This window comes from Salvelinus alpinus, chromosome 26 (genome assembly GCF_045679555.1).
Source record: "Salvelinus alpinus chromosome 26, SLU_Salpinus.1, whole genome shotgun sequence".
NCBI classification, from domain to species: domain Eukaryota; kingdom Metazoa; phylum Chordata; class Actinopteri; order Salmoniformes; family Salmonidae; genus Salvelinus; species Salvelinus alpinus.
The window spans coordinates 25,589,915-25,613,496 of record NC_092111.1 but is presented as its reverse complement, the minus strand read 5'-3'; the positions used below and the strand labels follow the sequence as shown (position 1 = coordinate 25,613,496).

The 23,582-nt window shown below is 46.2% G+C and overlaps 1 protein-coding gene across 4 annotated transcripts in view; it reads left to right on the top strand.

Moving 5' to 3' along the window:
- The first annotated feature begins 332 nt into the window (after positions 1-332).
- The window catches only part of LOC139555042 (rap guanine nucleotide exchange factor 5-like), a 125,023-nt gene continuing 101,773 nt past the window's right edge, over positions 333-23,582 (top strand). For 2 of the 4 annotated variants that reach the window (XR_011670929.1, XM_071368437.1), the window contains exons 1-3: positions 335-887; positions 9,460-9,510; positions 10,277-10,383. Coding sequence is in view for 3 of the 4 variants with exons in the window: in XM_071368437.1 (XP_071224538.1) it covers positions 732-887; positions 9,460-9,510; positions 10,277-10,383 (314 nt within the window). In the remaining variant the exon portion in view is untranslated. Of the gene's footprint in view, positions 888-9,459; positions 9,511-10,276; positions 10,384-23,582 lie in introns of all 4 variants that reach the window. The other 2 variants (XM_071368438.1, XM_071368439.1) reach the window with 2 other exon arrangements.

Sequence of the window (23,582 nt, the reverse complement as noted above, 5' to 3'; positions counted from 1 at the left end):
TCAGTTATACAACACACGCCTATTGGCCTATTGTATTGACTTCAGTCCATTCACTCAGACCCGTGTGTGTGTGTGTGTGTGTGTGTGTGTGTGTGTGTGAGATGTAGGTTTAGAGTACATTTCATAGCTCTCACACACTTACACCCTGATTGTGTAGCCTAATGGCCCTTTGTTTACCTATCGAAATTTGAGCCGCAGGTGAGGCGATGACGTAGCCTCCAGTTCGTCCTTTCCACCATTTTGTTTCTAAATGCAACAGAAAAGACAGCTTTACAACTCTTTAATACAACATTTATACACAGGCCCTTATTTGTCACCATAAAAACGCAGCCTAAATGTGTTAATATTATCAAGATTTATCTAATTCGGATTTTAAAAAACGGGGATATGTTAAGTCGAACATGTATTTAATGTTTACCAAGGTGCTACGACTCCTCGACGCCTGACAGATGGAAATTATGCAATGATGTTCTTCTGCACCTGCAAGTCCCCCTCCCCTGCACACACACACATAACACATTGACAGTACAAGGGAGGAGGTCATTGGGGTGGAGCACCGTTGCGTGCTGCAGCGATTACTCTGTAGGTCGTTAACGCGCGCGGTTCGTCTGTAGCAGAACAGATGTAGGTCGGTGTGTGTGTGAATAAGAGAGGCGACAATGAGCCGTAGCTGGTGTGTCTGTGTGTGAGAGTAGCGGGAGTAGAAGAGAGAAAGAGAGAGACAGACAGACATGGAGGACTCTGAGTCCGGTGGAGAAGATGGTATGGTCGGCGGCTGGCGGTGGAATAACCGAAACACCGGAGCTCGAGACCAGACTCAGCTAAAGCAGAAGATCCGGGATTTACCGGGACTGTTGAAACATGGACTGCACCTAAGAAAGAAAAGCGTGAGTATCGACAGAAAAATGTCCCTTCCGTGTGTGTGTTTTGGTTATTCTTTACCGTTGAGTTACCTCCTATCTCTGTCACGATTCACCTAGATGTGCTGTTGTTTCACACACGACCTCACTGTACGACTGTGTGTGTACGCTCGTGCTCTTCAGGCTCCCGCCATTCATTGGTTACGTCCAGAATGGGTCCAGAATGTGTTTTTAGCTGCCTTACCTATGCAGTAGCCAAGGCAACACATGTCTTGGTCCAGTCTTGAATCAGTTACGCCAGAGATGTTACTTGCCCATTCATGTAGCCTACTGTAATGCCCCCTTGGGTTCTAGGGAGCGAATATGTTATCTGACAATGACAGTGGTACTAAAGGTGTTTCTCAACTCTCCTCAAGTGTGTGTATGTTAGTGTATAGCGTGTGTGTGTGTGTGTGTGTGTGTGTGTGTTTGTGTGTGTGTGTTTGTGTGTGTGTGTGTGTGTGTGTGTGTGTGTGTGTGTGTGTGTGTGTGTGTGTGTGTGTGTGTGTGTGTGTGTGTGTGTGTGTGTGTGTGTGTGTGTGTGTGTGTGTGTGTGTGTGTGTGTGTGTGTGTGTTGAAGCGTGAAGGTATGGTAGCTCTGCTAAGACTTGTCCTGGAGGATGGAAGGACACACACACCTAAACTACACACACAGTAATAAAGAACTGAATGACTGTCCAAGGTGTGAGCCCAGGGTTTGTAGCAAAGGCTGTGAAGAGACTAAACAAGAGATTAGGTCTGTCCTGACATGTTCAGCAATCTAATTAATAGTTGTATAACACAGATGAAAGCAATGGAGATATTGTGATGTATGTTATAGAGGTGTTATCAGACAACAGCTGTAGTAGAAAGATCACAGTAGGAGGGTGTCAAGTGTGTGGTTGTCCTAAAGGGATGTTTTCATGCAGTGTGTGTGGTTGATTTCATGTTTCCATTTTGACTCCCCTGTGTTACGGATCTATCAGAGAGCAACACAAGATGTGTGTGTGTGTGTGTGTGTGTGTGTGTGTGTGTGTGTGTGTGTGTGTGTGTGTGTGTGTGTGTGTGTGTGTGTGTGTGTGTGTGCCCAGTGTGTATGTATTAGAGGTCTTCATGGGTCACCCAAGACCCGAACCAGGACCTGAGCAGGTCCAAAATACAAACTTTTCCCTCGGGTCGGGTCCTGTTTGATTGTCATCGTGTCTCGGGTTTATGTAACTACAGCTGATAGGCCCGACTGGACCTGACCACGGCTCTGCATAGCCTATAGCATATTTATTTTATGCTAATAACATGCTGACCATTGCGGCTCCATGTATGCATCTGCGTGTTGATTTTGTCTATCCCCACCAGATGCATTCCATGACACGCAGGTTAAAATACCAAAACCAACTGTGAACCAACTATATTCATTTGGGGACAGGTTGAAACACACACAAAACATTCATGGACTTTTAGCTAATTTGTTCTTGGAGAAAAACATTGGTTTGTTATTTTACCTGAAATGCATTTCCTTTTTTTTTGCTGGGTCTTTGTAGAATTTTTACCCATGTTGAGTCATACCAAATCATATGTGCTCTACTCCAACAATTAATCCACAGATAAAAAGGGGAAACCTAGTTCGTTTTTATCCTCGTTCATTCTTCTTCTGTGGATTTTATATGACAGTTGGCAACCAACTTTAAGATGCATTACCAGTGTTGTGTTCTAGACCACCTAAAGTGAGATGATTCAAAACCAAGACCGGAGCAAATCGTGTCCAAGTCAAGATCAAGACCGGATGGGAAACGAGACTGAGTCAAGACAGAGACCGGGAGGGGGACAAGGGGTCCGAGACCGAGTCAAGACTGAGACCAGAAAAATGCCTCCCAGAGTCCAATTCAAGACCATGATTGTAATTTTGTCAAAATGGTTCAAAATGTCCAGTATTTCTGTGTTCAGTTTCAGAAGGACATACTGATTCTTTAGACATTCAAAATAGTGAAAAAATGCATGCTGAGGGAAAGTAGAGCCACTCTACAAATTATTACCAACACAAAAGCAGTGGGGAACAATGGGCCTTCTACGCCTTCAAAGGGCTAAGGATTTATACAATATTGATTAGGATCATATAATAATGATAATTCTATTATTATTTTCAATGATGTTCTGATTTTAATCTCTTCAGTTTTTGTTGGAAAGGATCCAATCAGGATTTTTTTCTGGTCTCTGGGGAGGTAAATCTAGCTAGCTATGATTTCTCTATTATACTACATAATTGATAAGTCGTACACCTCCATTACATTACTTTGATACGCATCAGTAGGGATTAAGAGTATAAGCAATGCCCACTAAAGAAAAGTGGGTGTATGGCTTATACCTGCGTAAACCCTCCCCTTAGACCACTGGACCTTTGTGTTTTACAAAAAGTGTACTCTCCTACATAAGTGTGCTGGTATTACGGTTGCTGTCCATTCAGAATCACGAACCTGTCACACACTGAAGGCCTATAGGTTCACCACTGTACTAACCTGTCACACACTGAAGACCTATAGGTTCACCACTGTACTAACCTGTCACACACTGAAGACCTACAGGTTCACCACTGTACTAACCTGTCACACACTGAAGACCTATAGGTTCACCACTGTACTAACCTGTCACACACTGAAGACCTATAGGTTCACCACTGTACTAACCTGTCACACACTGAAGGTCTATAGGTTCACCACTGTACTAACCTGTCACACACTGAAGACCTATAGGTTCGCCACTGTACTAACCTGTCACACACTGAAGACCTATAGGTTCACCACTGTACTAACCTGTCACACACTGAAGGCCTACAGGTTCACCACTGTACTAACCTGTCACACACTGAAGGCCTACAGGTTCACCACTGTACTAACCTGTCACACACTGAAGACCTATAGGTTCACCACTGTACTAACCTGTCACATACTGAAGGCCTATAGGTTCACCACTGTACTAACCTGTCACACACTGAAGGCCTATAGGTTCACCACTGTACTAACCTGTCACACACTGAAGGCCTATAGGTTCACCACTGTACTAACCTGTCACACACTGAAGACCTATAGATTCACCACTGTACTAACCTGTCACATACTGAAGACCTATAGGTTCACCACTGTACTAACCTGTCACATACTGAAGGCCTATAGGTTCACCACTGTACTAACCTGTCACATACTGAAGGTCTATAAGGTTCACCACTGTACTAACCTGTCACACACTGAAGACCTATAGGTTCGCCACTGTACTAACCTGTCACACACTGAAGACCTATAGGTTCACCACTGTACTAACCTGTCACACACTGAAGGTCTATAGGTTCACCACTGTACTAACCTGTCACATACTGAAGGCCTATAGGTTCACCACTGTACTAACCTGTCACACACTGAAGACCTATAGGGTCACCACTGTACTAACCTGTCACACACTGAAGGCCTATAGGTTCACCACTGTACTAACCTGTCACACACTGAAGACCTATAGGGTCACCACTGTACTAACCTGTCACACACTGAAGACCTATAGGGTCACCACTGTACTAACCTGTCACATACTGAAGGTCTATAGGTTCACCACTGTACTAACCTGTCACACACTGAAGGCCTATAGGTTCAACACTGTACTAACCTGTCACACACTGAAGGCCTACAGGTTCACCACTGTACTAACCTGTCACACACTGAAGACCTATAGGTTCACCACTGTACTAACCTGTCACATACTGAAGACCTATAGGTTCACCACTATACTAACCTGTCACACACTGAAGACCTATAGGTTCACCACTGTACTAACCTGTCACATACTGAAGACCTATAGGTTCACCACTGTACTAACCTGTCACACACTGAAGACCTATAGGTTCACCACTGTACTAACCTGTCACACACTGAAGACCTATAGGTTAACCACTGTACTAACCTGTCACACACTGAAGACCTATAGGTTCACCACTGTACTAACCTGTCACACACTGAAGACCTATAGGTTAACCACTGTACTAACCTGTCACACACTGAAGACCTATAGGTTCACCACTGTACTAACCTGTCACACACTGAAGACCTATAGGTTCACCACTGTACTAACCTGTCACACACTGAAGGCCTATAGGTTCACCACTGTACTAACCTGTCACATACTGAAGGCCTATAGGTTCACCACTGTACTAACCTGTCACACACTGAAGGCCTATAGGTTCACCACTGTACTAACCTGTCACACACTGAAGACCTATAGGTTAACCACTGTACTAACCTGTCACACACTGAAGACCTATAGGTTCACCACTGTACTAACCTGTCACACACTGAAGACCTATAGGTTCACCACTGTACTAACCTGTCACATACTGAAGACCTATAGGTTCACCACTGTACTAACCTGTCACACACTGAAGGCCTATAGGTTCACCACTGTACTAACCTGTCACATACTGAAGGCCTATAGGTTCACCACTGTACTAACCTGTCACACACTGAAGGCCTATAGGTTCACCACTGTACTAACCTGTCACACACTGAAGGCCTATAGGTTCACCACTGTACTAACCTGTCACACACTGAAGACCTATAGGTTCACCACTGTACTAACCTGTCACACACTGAAGACCTATAGGTTCACCACTGTACTAACCTGTCACATACTGAAGGCCTATAGGTTCACCACTGTACTAACCTGTCACACACTGAAGGCCTATAGGTTCACCACTGTACTAACCTGTCACACACTGAAGGCCTATAGGTTCACCACTGTACTAACCTGTCACATACTGAAGGCCTATAGGTTCACCACTGTACTAACCTGTCACATACTGAAGGCCTATAGGTTCACCACTGTACTAACCTGTCACATACTGAAGGCCTATAGGTTCACCACTGTACTAACCTGTCACACACTGAAGGCCTACAGGTTCACCACTGTACTAACCTGTCACACACTGAAGGCCTATAGGTTAGCCACTGTACTAACCTGTCACATACTGAAGGCCTATAGGTTCACCACTGTACTAACCTGTCACATACTGAAGGCCTATAGGTTCACCACTGTACTAACCTGTCACATACTGAAGGCCTATAGGTTCACCACTGTACTAACCTGTCACATACTGAAGGCCTACAGGTTCACCACTGTACTAACCTGTCACATACTGAAGACCTATAGGTTCACCACTGTACTAACCTGTCACACACTGAAGGCCTATAGGTTCACCACTGTACTAACCTGTCACACACTGAAGGCCTATAGGTTCACCACTGTACTAACCTGTCACACACTGAAGGCCTATAGGTTCACCACTGTACTAACCTGTCACATACTGAAGGCCTATAGGTTCACCACTGTACTGACCTGTCACACACTGAAGACCTATAGGTTCACCACTGTACTAACCTGTCACATACTGAAGGTCTATAGGTTCACCACTGTACTAACCTGTCACACACTGAAGGCCTACAGGTTCACCACTGTACTAACCTGTCACATACTGAAGACCTATAGGTTCACCACTGTACTAACCTGTCACATACTGAAGGCCTATAGGTTCACCACTGTACTAACCTGTCACATACTGAAGGCCTATAGGTTCACCACTGTACTAACCTGTCACATACTGAAGGCCTACAGGTTCACCACTGTACTAACCTGTCACACACTGAAGGCCTATAGGTTCACCACTGTACTAACCTGTCACATACTGAAGGCCTACAGGTTCACCACTGTACTAACCTGTCACACACTGAAGGCCTATAGGTTCACCACTGTACTAACCTGTCACATACTGAAGGCCTATAGGTTCACCACTGTACTAACCTGTCACATACTGAAGGCCTATAGGTTCACCACTGTACTAACCTGTCACATACTGAAGGCCTATAGGTTCACCACTGTACTAACCTGTCACATACTGAAGGCCTACAGGTTCACCACTGTACTAACCTGTCACACACTGAAGGCCTATAGGTTCACCACTGTACTAACCTGTCACACACTGAAGGCCTACAGGTTCACCACTGTACTAACCTGTCACATACTGAAGGCCTATAGGTTCACCACTGTACTAACCTGTCACACACTGAAGGCCTATAGGTTCACCACTGTACTAACCTGTCACACACTGAAGGCCTATAGGTTCACCACTGTACTAACCTGTCACATACTGTAGGCCTATAGGTTCACCACTGTACTAACCTGTCACATACTGAAGGCCTATAGGTTCACCACTGTACTAACCTGTCACATACTGAAGGCCTATAGGTTCACCACTGTACTAACCTGTCACACACTGAAGGCCTATAGGTTCACCACTGTACTAACCTGTCACATACTGAAGGCCTATAGGTTCACCACTGTACTAACCTGTCACATACTGAAGGCCTATAGGTTCACCACTGTACTAACCTGTCACACACTGAAGGCCTATAGGTTCACCACTGTACTAACCTGTCACATACTGAAGGCCTATAGGTTCACCACTGTACTAACCTGTCACACACTGAAGACCTATAGGTTCACCACTGTACTAACCTGTCACACACTGAAGGCCTATAGGTTCACCACTGTACTAACCTGTCACATACTGAAGGCCTATAGGTTCACCACTGTACTAACCTGTCACATACTGAAGGCCTATAGGTTCACCACTGTACTAACCTGTCACACACTGAAGGCCTATAGGTTCACCACTGTACTAACCTGTCACATACTGAAGGCCTATAGGTTCACCACTGTACTAACCTGTCACACACTGAAGACCTATAGGTTCAACACTGTACTAACCTGTCACACACTGAAGACCTATAGGTTCACCACTGTACTAACCTGTCACACACTGAAGGCCTATAGGTTCAACACTGTACTAACCTGTCACATACTGAAGGCCTACAGGTTCACCACTGTACTAACCTGTCACATACTGAAGGCCTATAGGGTCACCACTGTACTAACCTGTCACATACTGAAGGCCTATAGGTTCACCACTGTACTAACCTGTCACACACTGAAGGCCTATAGGTTCACCACTGCGCAACATGTCTATAATAGGTATAAAGGCTGTTAAGATACTGTATTAATGTTTCAAGAAAGGAGTGTATATATATATTTCATCTGGCTAAGTGGTTTTATGCCCTGACTGAATGGAAGCTGATAGTTCTGAGTTTTTTTACTCTGCTGGTCTCGGGAAGACATTATCAGACACAGTCAAGACCAAGTACAAATGTATCCGACACCGAGACAAGGCCAAGACACTCTATGTGGTCTCGAGACCAGACTCAAGACCGGGACCGGTCTCGACTACTACAACACTGTGCATTACCACCACCAAATGTTTTGGAGTGTGGACCTCTTCAATTTAACACTACCTATATGTACATATTACCTCAATTACCTCAACTAACCTGTATCCCTGCACATTGACTCGGTACCGGTACCCCCTGTATATATAGCCTTGTTATTGTAATTTTGTGTTACTTTTTTAAACTTTAGTTTATTTAGTAAATGTTTTCTTAGCTCATATTGTTCTTAAAACTGCATTGTTGTTTAAGGGCTTGTAAGTAAGCATTTAACGATAAGGTCTAGACTTTTTGTATTCGGCGCGTGTGACAAATACAATTTGATCTTTCAATCACCCACTGAGGGGGAATGCTCCTGAAAACCAATGAGATGGAAGATACACACACATAGAGTACCAGATATACACACACACTCATTCACATATACCCTTCTCGCTTTGAAGTCATCACATAGATAAACATGTTGGCGTGTTCTCTCTCTCTCTCTGTGTGTGTGTGTCAGTAGTGGCCTCAGGCTCTGTGACAGCACATCTGTCCAGGAGGAGATGAGGTGTGAGAGGGGATATGCACTAGTGATGGGTAATGACATCACATCGGTTTGTATGAATAACATTGCAACTGTGTGGACTTCGACAGCTTTGTGACGTTCAGACAACTGCTTGCTAATTGCCCGCTGGACCCAGTGTGAATGTTCTCTGGGCCTAACCTACCCAACCAGTTTGAATACAAAGAGAAGCCAGTTGATGGAGCATCAGCAGTTCAGTGCCGATATTACAATATGCCTGGCTCATATCGATATATTGAATGATCAATATTGGTAACAAACTGGTTTCTTATTATTTAACCTTTATTTAACTAGGCAAGTCATCGGTTTGTAACCGAATTCTTATTCTTACAAATTCTTATTTTCAATGACGGCCTAGGAACAGTGGGTTAACTGCCTTGTTCAGGGGCAGAACGACAGATTTGTACCTTGTCAGCTCGGGGATTTGAACTTGCAACCTTTTGGTTACTAGTCCAACGCTCTAACCACTAGGCCTAGTGGCCTTATGTCTCTGTCCAAAGGGGAAATATGATGAAGATGAAGTGGAGGTGGGGGTAGAAGACTGTCGTTTCTCCCTGTCTGTCAGGAGAGAGACGGAGACAGATTATAGATCTGTACATAGTTTGTAGGCTGCATATCATGCTCTACTTCTCTCCTAACCCAAACACTGTCTGGAAATGTGTGGTTTAATACTGTGTGTTCTGACTGTGTTTTGATTGTGTCTCCATAGCAGTCACCGGATACCATCCCCGGACCCAGCACCAGCCCTACTGTTCACAAGGTACACACGCTCTCACACACAGAGAGAGACTCACACATGCATGCACAGGTTATGAAACGTCAGCAAATAAAGAATGTTTGTGTTTTACCAAACAGAGATGGCGTGACTTCATAGTCAAATACATATTGGTCAAATACATACTTGATTTCAGTTGGATTTCAGTTGGATTTCAGTTGGATTAGTACGATGGAATCACTAGAATAGTCCCAAAAGTGCAAAATCCCCTCGCCTTTACACCTCAAATATTTGGAAGTAGGCTATTTGACATGATGACATTGACATTATGTAGGGGACTTCAACCCTGTTCCTGGATAGCTACCCTGCTGCAGGTTTTCGCTCCAACCCCATTTGTAACTAACCTGGTACAGCTTATTACTTATTAACCAGCTAATTATTAGAATCAGGTGTGCTAGATTAGAGTTGGAGTGAAAACCTATAGGGCGGTTGCTCTCCAGGAACAGAGTTGGAGAGTCCTGATATAAATAGTACTTGACCCAAGTTAAAATGGTGATGTCATAGTTTCACCTACATGTTGTGTTTCAATATCAATAGTTACACTGACATCACAGAGTTCTCTTAGTGTCAACACACACACACACACACACACACACACACACACACACACACACACACACACACACACACACACACACACACACACACACACACACACACACACACACACACACACACACACACACACACAGAGAAACACGTCTGTGAAACCATCTATGTATTATTTGACTCACTTGTGTGTGTTTGTCAGTCCTGCTCCCAGAGTTTCCCGTGTGCAGGGCGTGCAGTGAGGAATGCGTTCCTGTCTCATGGTCCATACCCTGCTAAAGACAAGATTCACCTCGCCAGGATCATAAGGTGTGAATCTTTGAGAGTGTGTGTGTGATAGACATAGAGAGAAACAGAGAGAGGGTGTGTGGTGTGTGTGATAGACATAGAGAGAAACAGAGAGAGAGTGTGTGATAGACAAAGAGAGAAACAGAGAGAGAGTGTGTGATAGACATAGAGAGAAACAGAGAGAGAGTGTGGTGTGTGTGATAGACATAGAGAGAAACAGAGAGAGAGTGTGTGTGGTGTGTGTGATAGACATAGAGAGAAACAGAGAGAGTGTGTGATAGACAAAGAGAGAAACAGAGAGAGTGTGGTGTGTGTGATAGACATAGAGAGAAACAGAGAGAGAGTGTGTGTGGTGTGTGTGATAGACATAGAGAGAAACAGAGAGAGAGTGTGTGTGGTGTGTGTGATAGACACAGAGAGAAACAGAGAGAGTGTGTGATAGACAAAGAGAGAAACAGAGAGAGTGTGGTGTGTGTGATAGACATAGAGAGAAACAGAGAGAGAGTGTGTGTGGTGTGTGTGATAGACATAGAGAGAAACAGAGAGAGAGTGTGTGTGGTGTGTGTGATAGACATAGAGAGAAACAGAGAGAGAGTGTGTGATAGTCAAAGAGAGAAACAGAGAGAGAGTGTGTGATAGACATAGAGAGAAACAGAGAGATTGTGTGTGATAGACATAGAGAGAAACAGAGAGAGTGTGTGTGATAGACATAGAGAGAAACAGAGTGTGTGTGATAGACATAGAGAGAAACAGAGAGAGTGTGTGTGATAGTCAAAGAGAGAAACAGAGAGAGAGTGTGTGATAGACATAGAGAGAAACAGAGAGAGTGTGTGATAGACATAGAGAGAAACAGAGAGAGTGTGTGTGATAGACATAGAGAGAAACAAAGAGAGTGTGTGATAGACATAGAGAGAAACAGAGAGAGAGTGTGTGATAGACATAGAGAGAAACAGAGAGAGTGTGTGTGATAGACAGAGAGAAACAGAGAGAGAGTGTGTGTGGTGTGTGTGATAGACATAGAGAGAAACAGAGAGAGTGTGTGTGATAGACATAGAGAGAAACAGAGAGAGTGTGTGATAGACATAGAGAGAAACAGAGAGAGAGAGAGTGTGTGGTGTGTGTGATAGACATAGAGAGAAACAGAGTGTGTGTGTGTGATAGACATAGAGAGAAACAGAGAAAGAGAGAGTGTGTGGTGTGTGTGATAGACATAGAGAGAAACAGAGAGAGTGTGTGTGATAGACATAGAGAGAAACAGAGTGTGTGTGTGTGATAGACATAGAGAGAAACAGAGAGTGTGTGTGATAGTCAAAGAGAGAAACAGAGAGAGAGTGTGTGATAGACATAGAGAGAAACAGAGAGAGTGTGTGTGATAGACATAGAGAGAAACAGAGTGTGTGTGTGATAGACATAGAGAGAAACATAGAGCGTGTGTGATAGACATAGAGAGAAACAGAGAGAGAGAGTGTGTGGTGTGTGTGATAGACATAGAGAGAAACAGAGAGAGTGTGTGATAGACATAGAGAGAAACAGAATGTGTGTGTGTGATAGACATAGAGAGAAACAGAGAGAGTGTGTGTGATAGACATAGAGAGAAACAGAGAGAGTGTGTGTGATAGACATAGAGAGAAACAGAGAGAGTGTGTGATAGACATAGAGAGAAACAGAGAGAGAGTGTGTGATAGACATAGAGAGAAACAGAGAGTGTGTGTGATAGACATAGAGAGAAACAGAGAGAGAGTGTGTGTGTGATAGACATAGAGAGAAACAGAGAGAGTGTGTGTGTGGTGTGTGTGATAGACATAGAGAGAAACAGAGAGAGTGTGTGTGATAGACATAGAGAGAAACAGAGAGAGTGTGTGATAGACATAGAGAGAAACAGAGAGAGTGTGTGTGATAGACATAGAGAGAAACAAAGAGAGTGTGTGATAGACATAGAGAGAAACAGAGAGAGAGTGTGTGATAGACATAGAGAGAAACAGAGAGAGTGTGTGTGATAGACAGAGAGAAACAGAGAGAGAGTGTGTGTGGTGTGTGTGATAGACATAGAGAGAAACAGAGAGAGTGTGTGTGATAGACATAGAGAGAAACAGAGAGAGTGTGTGATAGACATAGAGAGAAACAGAGAGAGAGAGAGTGTGTGGTGTGTGTGATAGACATAGAGAGAAACAGAGTGTGTGTGTGTGATAGACATAGAGAGAAACAGAGAAAGAGAGAGTGTGTGGTGTGTGTGATAGACATAGAGAGAAACAGAGTGTGTGTGTGTGATAGACATAGAGAGAAACAGAGAGAGTGTGTGTGATAGACATAGAGAGAAACAGAGAGAGAGTGTGTGATAGACATAGAGAGAAACATAGAGAGTGTGTGTGATAGACATAGAGAGAAACAGAGAGAGAGTGTGATAGACATAGAGAGAAACAGAGTGTGTGTGTGATAGACATAGAGAGAAACGGAGAGAGTGTGTGATAGACAGAGAGAAACAGAGTGTGTGTGTGATAGACATAGAGAGAAACAGAGTGTGTGTGTGATAGACATAGAGAGAAACAGAGAGAGTGTGTGATAGACATAGAGATAAACAGAGTGTGTGAGTGTTTTTGTTGCTGTTGAATTATGTCTAGTTCTAAAACTGATGATGTATGTCCTTTGTTGTAGCCTTGTGCAGGTGCTGGGTGTCACCATGGCAACACTAAACTCGGGTCCTTGAGTTTGCTCCACAGTTGCCAGAAAAAGTGCTGACAATGTGAAATGATGCCTACTGGCTTGCATAGCAGGGTTGATCCCTGGATGGGAGGCCAGATGCTGCTGGAAGGGGTATTGGAGGGCCATTACGAGGCACTCTTTCCTCTGGTAAAAAAAAGAAATATATATATTCCAGGGCAGTGCTTGGGGACGTAACCCTGTGTAGGGTGCCGTCTTTCGGATGGGACTTTAAATGGGTGTCCTGACACTGTGGTCACAAAAAATCCCATGGGACTTATCGTAAGAGTAGGGGTGTTAACCCCGGTGTCCTGGCTAAATTCCCAATCTGTCCCTCATACCATCATGGCCACCTAATCATCCACGGCTTCCAATTGGCTCATTCATCCCCTCCTCTCTCCTGCAACTATTCCCCAGGTCATTGCTGTAAGTGAGACTGTGTTCTCAGTCAACTTACCTGGTAAAATAAGGGTAAAAAAATGGAAATATCTGATCCAGCGCAGTATGGTTTGGATTAGCATGGTAATGTGAAAAGGATAGAACTTTATTTTAAACTGAAGTTGCCATGGTGACATACAGTGCTGAGCGATCCATTCCAACAGAGTGCCCTGCTGAACACTAACTGCCATCTGAGGACACATCGATGTGTGTGTGCATGTGTATTGATACTGTGTGCGTGCGTATTGATACTTTGTGTGTCAGGATTTCAGTTATGAAAATGTGGCAACGGACATTTGACCGGCAGCATTTTAATTTACTGGACATCTACCGGACCCACAGGCATTGTGTGCCTAACCTTCAAGTTTGGGGAAGCACATTTTCACCATAAAAAAGCACCTTTAATAATAAATAATTCCATACATCATGTAAAATAGCCTACTATTCGTAATCTGATGAGTAGATTGGATAGTCATAATTTAGGCTAATAATATAACTCAATCACTGTTTGCAAAACTTGTATGGCAGAGTGCGTATAAATCGAATCACATTTTATTGGTCACATGCGCCGAATACAACAAGTGTAGACTTTACAGTGAAGTCTTACTTCCCAACAGTGCAGAGTTAAAAAGTAAGACAAATATTTGCTAAATAAAAAAAGGAAATAGTAACACAATAAAAACAATAACGATGCTTTACTCAAGGAGTACCAGTACCAAGTCAATGTGCAGGGGTACGAGGTAGTTGAGGTAAATTAGGTAATATGTGGGTAGGGGTAAAAGTGACTAGGCAATCAGGACATACACTATATGTACAAAAGTATGTGGATACTTCTTCAAATTATTGGATTTGGCTATTTCATCCCGTTACTGACAGGTGTATAAAATTTTGAACACAGCCATGCAATCTCCATAGACAAACATTGGCAGTAGAATGGTCTTACTGAAGAGCTCATTGACTTTCAACATGACACTATCATTGGATACCACCTTTCCAACAAGTCAGTTCGTCAAATTTCTGCTAAGCTAGAGCTTCCCCTGTCAACTGTAAGTGCTGTTATTGTGAAGTGGAAATGTCTAGGAGCAACACCGGCTCAGCCGCGAAGTGGCAGGCCACACAAGCTCACAGAATGGGACTACTGAAGCGCATAGCGCGTAAAAATCGCCTGTCCTCGGTTGCAACACTCATAACCGTGTTACAAACTGCCTCTGGAAGCAAAGTCAGCACAAAAACTGTTAGTCAGTGTCACGACTTCGACCGAGGCAGGCTCTCCTTCCCGTTCGGGTGGCGTTCGGCGGTCGTCGTCACCGGCCTATTAGCTGCCACTGATCCTTTTCTCCCCCTCCCTATGTGTTTATTGGGCGCACCTGTTTTGTATGAGGGTTAATTAGTTGGGCTTATTTAATCAGCCGGCATACACGTTTCTTTGTGCGGGATTGTTTGTTTGTAAGTGGTGGTGTTTGTTTCGTGCTTCGTGTTTGCTGTACTGTTTTGTATTCCCCGTGTCTGGGGTTGTTTAAGTGGTCACCCAGTGTGTTAGTTGGGTGGCCTAGTTTTCTACATGTTCATTAAAGAACATTTGGTTATTGCACCTGCTGTTGCCTGCGCTTGACTTCCACTCCGACACCCAGGCCTTACAGAATCCCGCACCATCTAATATGGAGTCAGCAGGAGCAGCGGCCAACCCTCTCCCATCGATGGAGGAACAGGTGTTCCATCACACCACGGTTATCCACCGTATTGGATCAGCGATGGAGTCAATAATGGAAAGTATGGATCGATGGGAGAGGAGTGGTTTCCTCTCTCCACCTTCGGCTCCTCCAGCCCAGGACTCTCCATCCCTCGGCTCCAGCGCTCTCCATCTGACACTCCCGAGGGATTATGATGGATCGGCGGCGGGGTGCCAGGGGTTCCTACTCCAACTGGAGCTGTACCTTGCCACCGTAAGACCCACTCCCTCGGGAGCGGAGAGGGTGAGTGTCCTCGTCTCCTGCCTCACGGGTCGTGCTCTGGAGTGGGCAAACGCAGTCTGGAATGGCCCAGACTCAGCGAAGGAGCACTACCCAGAGTTCACCCGCCGTTTTCGGGCCGTATTTGACCATCCTCCAGAGGGCCGAGCGGCGGGAGAACGACTGTTCCACCTTAGGCAGGAGAAGAGGAGCGCCCAGGATTACGCGCTGGAGTTCCGGACCCTGGCTGCAGGATCTGGGTGGAACGACAGGGCCCTTATTGATCACTACCGGTGTAGTCTCCGGGAGGACGTCCGCAGGGAGCTAGCATGTCGGGACACCGCTCTTTCCCTGGATGAGCTGATTGACATGTCTATCCGTCTGGACAATCTGCTGGCTGCCCGCGGGCGTTCTGAGAGGGTCCTGTACGTTCCACCACCCAGCCCCTCCGCTCCTATTCCGATGGAGGTGGGAGGGGCTGGGCAGAGGGGTACCGGAGGAGGAGGCTCTCCCTGCACCAGCTGTGGTCGGAGAGGACACACGGCCGATCGGTGCTGGGGGGGTCCGTCTGGGAGTCGAGATGGCAGGCGGAACACTTCTCGATCACCCCAGGTGAGTCAGCACCAAACTCACCCAGAACCCCCTGTTAGTCACATGTTTGTCTTGATTTTTTTCCTTAAATTTTTCCCCTCTTCCCAGCATAGGGCGCTAGTCGATTCAGGCGCAGCTGGGAACTTTATGGATCGTGGACTCGCTCTTAGGTTAAGGGTTCCGCTTGTGCCGATAGATTCTCCCTTTCCCGTGCACTCCCTAGATAGCCGGCCATTAGGGTCAGGGGTGGTCAGGGAGACCACGGTTCCCCTGGACATGGTGACGCAGGGGAATCATAAGGAGCGTATTAGCTTTTATATTATTGATTCGCCTGCGTTTCCGGTGGTACTAGGGATTCCCTGGCTGGCCCGGCACAATCCTAAAATTTCGTGGAAACAGGGGGTTCTCCAGGGGTGGTCAAAGGAGTGTTCTGGAAGGTGTTTGGGAGTTTCCATCGGTGCCACGTCGGTGGAAAGTCCAGACTAGGGTTCCACGGTGCGCATTCCCCCCGAGTATGCCGATTTGGCAATCGCTTTCAGTAAAAAGAAAGCGACTAAATTACCACCTTATCGACCGGGAAGGGATTGTGCGATAGATCTCCAGGTAGACGCTGCGCTTCCCAAGAGTCACGTGTACCCATTGTCCCAAGAGGAGACGGTGGCTATGGAGACATATGTCACTGAGTCTCTGGGACAGGGGTACATTCGGTCCTCCATCTCACCCGCCTCCTCGAGTTTCTTTTTTGTGAAGAAAAAGGAGGGAGGTTTGCGTCCGTGTATTGATTATAGAGGTCTAAATGCCATCACAGTGGGGTTTAGTTACCCACTACCTCTCATTGCTACGGCAATGGAATCATTTCACGGAGCGCAGTTCTTCACAAAATTGGATCTCAGGAGCGCGTATAGTCTGGTGCGTATTCGGAAAGGAGACGAGTGGAAAACCGCATTTAGTACCACATCGGGCCATTATGAGTACTGCGTCATGCCGTATGGGTTAAAGAATGCTCCAGCCGTTTTCCAATCCTTTGTAGACGATATTCTCAGGGACCTGCACGGGCAGGGAGTGGTTGTTTATATCGATGACATTCTGATCTACTCAGCCACTTACGCCGCGCATGTGTCTCTGGTACGCAAGGTGCTTGGTAGACTACTGGCGCATGACCTATATGTCAAGGCTGAGAAGTGTGTGTTCTCCAAACGAGCCGTCTCTTTTCTGGGTTATCGCATTTCCACCTCGGGCGTGGTGGTAGGGAGTGACCGCATTAAGGCCGTGCGTAATTGGCCGACTCCGACCACGGTAAAAGAAGTGCAGCGGTTTTTGGGTTTTGCCAACTACTACCGGAGGTTTATCCGGGGTTTTGGCCAGGTGGCAGCTCCTATTACCTCACTGCTAAAGGGGGGTCCGGTGCGTTTGCAGTGGTCAGCAAAAGCGGACGGAGCTTTCAACAGGTTGAAGGCGCTGTTCACGGATGAGCCCGTGTTGGCACATCCGGATCCCTCTCTAGCATTCATAGTGGAGGTGGACGCGTCCGAGGCTGGGGTAGGTGCCGTGCTATCACAGCGCTCTGGTACGCCACCAAAACTCCACCCCTGTGCTTTCTTCTCGAAGAAGCTCAGCCCAGCGGAGCGTAACTATGATGTGGGGGACCGGGAGTTGTTAGCAGTGGTCAGTGCCCTGAAGGTGTGGAGACACTGGCTTGAGGGGGCTAAGCACCCTTTTCTCATCTGGACCGACCACCAGAATCTGGAGTATATTCGGGCAGCCAGGAGACTGAATCCACGTCAAGCAAGGTGGGCCATGTTCTTTACCCGATTCCAGTTTACCTTAACGTATAGACCGGGCTCCCAGAACGTAAAGGCGGATGCACTGTCCCGTTTTTACGACTCGGACGATCGGCCCACCGAACCCACTCCCATCCTTCCCGCCTCTAGGCTGATAGCACCAGTGGTGTGGGAAGTGGACTCGGACATCGAGCGGGCGTTACGGGCGGAACACGCTCCTCCTCAGTGTCCGGTGGGGCGGAAGTACGTGCCGCTTGGTGTCCGGGACAAATTGATTCGGTGGGCTCATGTTCTACCCTCCTCGGGTCACCCTGGGGTGAAGAGGACAGTGGGGAGCCTTCGGGGAAGGTATTGGTGGCCTACCTTGGCAAGAGACGTTAGGGTTTATGTTTCCTCCTGTTCGGTATGCGCTCAGAGTAAGGCTCCTAGGCACCTTCCTAGAGGGAAGTTACAACCCCTCCCCGTTCCACAACGGCCTTGGTCGCATCTGTCCGTAGATTTTCTGACCGATCTTCCCCCGTCTCAGGGGAACACTACGGTACTGGTGATTGTGGATCGGTTCTCGAAGTCCTGTCGTCTCCTCCCGTTGCCCGGTATTCCTACAGCCCTACAGACTGCGGAGGCATTATTCACCCACGTCTTCCGGCACTACGGGGTGCCGGAGGACATTGTTTCTGATCGGGGTCCCCAATTCACGTCCCGAGTATGGAGGGCGTTTATGGAGCGGTTGGGGGTCTCGGTCAGCCTTACCTCCGGTTATCACCCTGAGAGTAATGGGCAGGTGGAGAGAGTGAACCAGGAGGTGGGTAGGTTTCTGCGGTCGTATTGTCAGGACCGGCCAGGGGAGTGGGCGAGATACATTCCCTGGGCCGAAATGGCCCAGAACTCACTACGCCACTCCTCTACTAACATGTCCCCCTTTCAGTGTGTATTGGGGTACCAGCCGGTCCTGGCACCATGGCATCCGAGCCAGACCGAGGCTCCTGCGGTGGAGGAATGGGTGCAGCGCTCCAAGGAGACATGGAGAGCCGTCCAGGAATCACTTCAACAAGCTAGTGGACGGCAGAAGAGGAGTGCTGACCGCCACCGCAGTGAGGCCCCCGTGTTTGTACCGGGGGACAGGGTCTGGCTCTCGACCCGAAACCTGCCCCTCCGCTTGCCCTGCCGGAAGCTGGGTCCGCAGTGTGTAGGGCCCTTCAAAGTCCTGAGGAGAATAAACGAGGTGTGTTATCGATTACAACTCCCTTCCTATTATCGTATTAACCCCTCGTTTCATGTGTCTCTCCTCAGGCCGGTGGTAGCTGGTCCCCTGCAGGACGGTGAGGTACCGGAGGTCCCTCCTCCCCCTCTGGACATCGAGGGGTCCCCGGCGTACACGATACGGGCCATTCTGGACTCGAGACGCCGGGTGAGGGGCCTGCAGTACCTCGTGGACTGGGAGGGGTATGGTCCGGAGGAGAGGTGCTGGGTACCGGTGGGGGACATTTTGGATCCGTCTATGCTGAGGGATTTCCATCGCCTCCATCCGGATCGCCCTGCACCTCGTCCTCCGGGTCGACCTCGAGGCCGGTGTCGGCGCGCTGCGGGAGCCGCGCGTCAGAGGGGGGGTACTGTCACGACTTCGACCGAGGCAGGCTCTCCTTCCCGTTCGGGTGGCGTTCGGCGGTCGTCGTCACCGGCCTATTAGCTGCCACTGATCCTTTTCTCCCCCTCCCTATGTGTTTATTGGGCGCACCTGTTTTGTATGAGGGTTAATTAGTTGGGCTTATTTAATCAGCCGGCATACACGTTTCTTTGTGCGGGATTGTTTGTTTGTAAGTGGTGGTGTTTGTTTCGTGCTTCGTGTTTGCTGTACTGTTTTGTATTCCCCGTGTCTGGGGTTGTTTAAGTGGTCACCCAGTGTGTTAGTTGGGTGGCCTAGTTTTCTACATGTTCATTAAAGAACATTTGGTTATTGCACCTGCTGTTGCCTGCGCTTGACTTCCACTCCGACACCCAGGCCTTACAGTCAGTGCTTCATGAAATGGGTTTCCATGGCCGAGCAGCCTAATATCACCATGCTCAATGCCAAGCGTCGTGTTTTGTGGAGTGGTGTAAAGGTCGTCGCCATTGGACTCAGTGGAAACACGTCCTCTACAGCAGGTATTCCCAAACTGGGATACGTACGCGCAATGCCGTTGGGGTACGCCAAATCAAAATGTGATTCACATTTAAAAAAATATATAATAATAAAAAATAAGTCTTCACATTTTCAAACAGTCCATTTATATTTTCCAACTGGGCTATACATTTGGGTGAGTTTTTTTCTCACCTGAGTAGCCTCGTTTCAGTGCCAAAAATTAAATTAAACCATCTAGTGTTCAGCGAAATAACAACACAATGTCAAATACAGGTAGCCTAGTCAAACAATTAACATCCAATCACATTAACCGTTACTCTCTCGTGGGAAACCTTCACTCTTGCGCAGACATTTAGAAACTAAACATGACAATTTGAAAAATGTAAGTGTCTTATATGGTGAGCTACCGAGTGGTTAGAACAGGCAAGCCTAATACTATATCTGATCCAGCGCAGTACGGTTTGGATTAGCATGGTAATGTGAAAAAGATAGAACTTTATACTAATACAATTCTTCCTGCTGCTGCGGATATGGCTGGGATAATGCTGGGGGGAAAAGTACAAAAACTACACAGACAATGCCTTCATCAAACAACACTGTTTCACAACACATCAGGAGATGTTTTGAAACAATTACTGCTTCACATACAAGCCAGTGAATTCTATGCGTTACAGCTGGATGAGTCAACAGACATGGCACAGCTCATGGTATATGTCCGTTACATTTTTATTTAACTAGGCAAGTCAGTTAAGAACAAATTCTTATTTTCAATGACATCCCATTGTCATTGGGTTAACTGCCTTGTTCAGGGGCAGAACAACAGATTTTTACCTTGTCAGCTCGGGGATTTGATCTTGCAACCTTTTGGTTACTAGTCCAACGCTCTAACCACTAGTCTACCTGCCACCCCAGCGGAAGACATCCTTTTCTGCAAACCACTGGAAACCAAGACAACATGAGAGGATATTTTTTAAGTACTGGGCAGCTTTGTGACGTCAAATGGACTTTGGTGGTCAATACGTGTTGGTATCTGTACTGATGGCGCAAAAGCCATGACAGGGAGACATAGTGGAGTGGTAACGCGCGTGTAAGCAGTTGCTCCCGAAACCACTTGGGTACACTGCAGCATCCACTGAGAGGCTCTTGCTGCCAAGGGAATGCCTGACAGCTTGAAAGACATTTTGGACACTACAGTGAAAATGGTTAACTTTGTTAAAGCAAGGCCCCTGAACTCTCGTGTATTTTCTGCACTATGCAATGATATGGGGCAAAGTATTGACACGTTTTTAAAAAATTGAGAAACGATCATAAAGTTTTCTTTACTGACCATCATTTTCAATTGTCTGACCGCTTGCATGATGACGAGTTTCTCACACGACTGGCCTATCTGGGTGATGTTTTTTCTGGCCTGAATGATCTGAATCTAGGATAACAGCGACTCTCCACAACTATATTCAATGTTAGGGACCAAATTGAGTCTATGATTAAGAAGTTGGAGCTCTTCTCTGTCTGCATTAACAAGGACAACACACAGGTCTTTCCATCATTGTATGATTTTTTGTGTGCAAATTAACTCAAGCTTACGGACAATGTCAAACGTGATATAGCGAAGCACCTGAGTGAGATGGGTGCGCAATTACGCAGGTACTTTCCCGAAACGGACAAAACGAACAACTGGATTCGTTATCCCTTTAATGCCATGCCTCCAGTTCACTTACCGATATCTGAACAAGAGAGCCTCATTGAAATTGCAACAAGCGGTTCTGTGAAAATTGAATTTAATCAGAAGCTACTGTCAGATTTCTGGATAGGGCTGCGGTTAGAGTTTCTTGCCTTGGAAAATCTCGCTGTTAAGACACTGATGCCCTTTGCAACAACGTACCTATGTGAGAGTAAATTCTCGACCCTCACTAGCATTTAAACTAAATACAGGCACGGACTGTGTGGAAAATGATTTAAGACTGAGACTCTCTCCAATACAACCCAACATTGCAGAGTTATGTGCATCCTTTCAAGCACACCCTTCTCATCAACCTGTGGTGAGTTATTCACCATTTTTGATGAACAAAATATGGTTTTATATGTAGATGGTTAACTAAAGAGCAAAATTATTGATTATTATAATATTATTATTTGTGCCCTGGTCCTATAAGAGCTCTTTGTCACTTCCCACGAGCCGGGTTGTGACACACTCACACTCATTCTTATGTGTAATAAATGTATTGTGTAGTGTGTGTGTGTGTGGCAGGCTTACAATGATGGCAAAATAAAACATTTGAGAGTGCGCTGACCCTGGTGCTAGAGGGGGTACGTGGCTGGAGGTTGAATGTTTGAAGGGGTACGGGAATTACTCTTCACCATCTGGCAGTCCGATGGACGAATCTGGGTTTGATGGATGCCAGGAGAATGCTACCTGTCCGAATGCATAGTGCTAACTGTAAGGTTTGGTAGAGGTGGAATAATGGTCTGTGGCTGTTTTTCATGGTTCGGCCTAGGCCCCTTAGATCCAGTGAAAGGAAATCTTAATGCTGCAGAATACAATGACATTCTAGATGATTCTGTGCTTCCAACTTTGTGGCAACAGTTTGGGGAAGGCCCTTTCCTGTTTCAGCATGACAATGCTCCCGTGCACAAAGCGAGGTCCATACAGAAATGATTTGTCGAGATCGGTTTGAAAGAACTTGACTGGCCTGCACAGAGCCCTGACCTTAACACCTTCGAACACCTTTGGGATGAATTGGAACGCCTACTGCAAGCCAGGCCTTATCGCCCAACATCAGTGCTCAACCTCACTAACGCTCTTGTGGCTGAATGGAAACAAGTCCCGGCAGCAATGTTCCAACATCTAGTGGAAAGCCTTCCCAGAAGAGTGGAGGGACCAACTGTTCAGGGGCCTTTAGGTCAGACTTGACGCTCCGGTACCGCTTGCCGTGCGGTAGCAGAGAGAACAGTGTAACGCTCGTCGTTAGGTGGAAGAGAGGAGGACTAAAGCGCAGCGTGGTACGTTTCCATATTCATTGGAAACACTTAACAACACGAACAAAACAATAAACAGAAAATGAAACTAACGACGCTACAGACCTGAACATGTGAACATACAGACAACGAAGAACGCAATGAACAGGAACAATCACCCACAAACAAACAGTGAGAACAGCCTACCTAAATATGGTTCCCAATCAGAGGAAACGTAAAACACCTGCCCCTGATTGAAAACCATATCAGGCTAGTTGACAACCCTAAACCAAACATAGAAACACATAACATAGAATGCCCACCCAGTTCACGTCCTGACCAACTAAACAAGACTAAACAAAGGAAATAAGGTCAGGAACGTGACAAACAGTCTATGACTTGAGTGGCTGGAGTCTTCCTCTGACAACGCCAGTGTAGAGGCCTGGGCTATAGGCTATAGTTTCTTCTTTCTTTGCATGGGAAAAACACATTTCATGCAATTCTAATACACTTTATATGACTGGAGACATTAGCAGAGTCTATTTTAATACGACAAATTACAGGGTAGCCTACTCCGCTGACACTGACAAACAATCAATCACATCTACTTTGTCCATATAATAGGCCAATGAGAAGGGGAGACACAAATACAATATGACGTCCATCTAAACTGGAGGAGGAAATTATTGT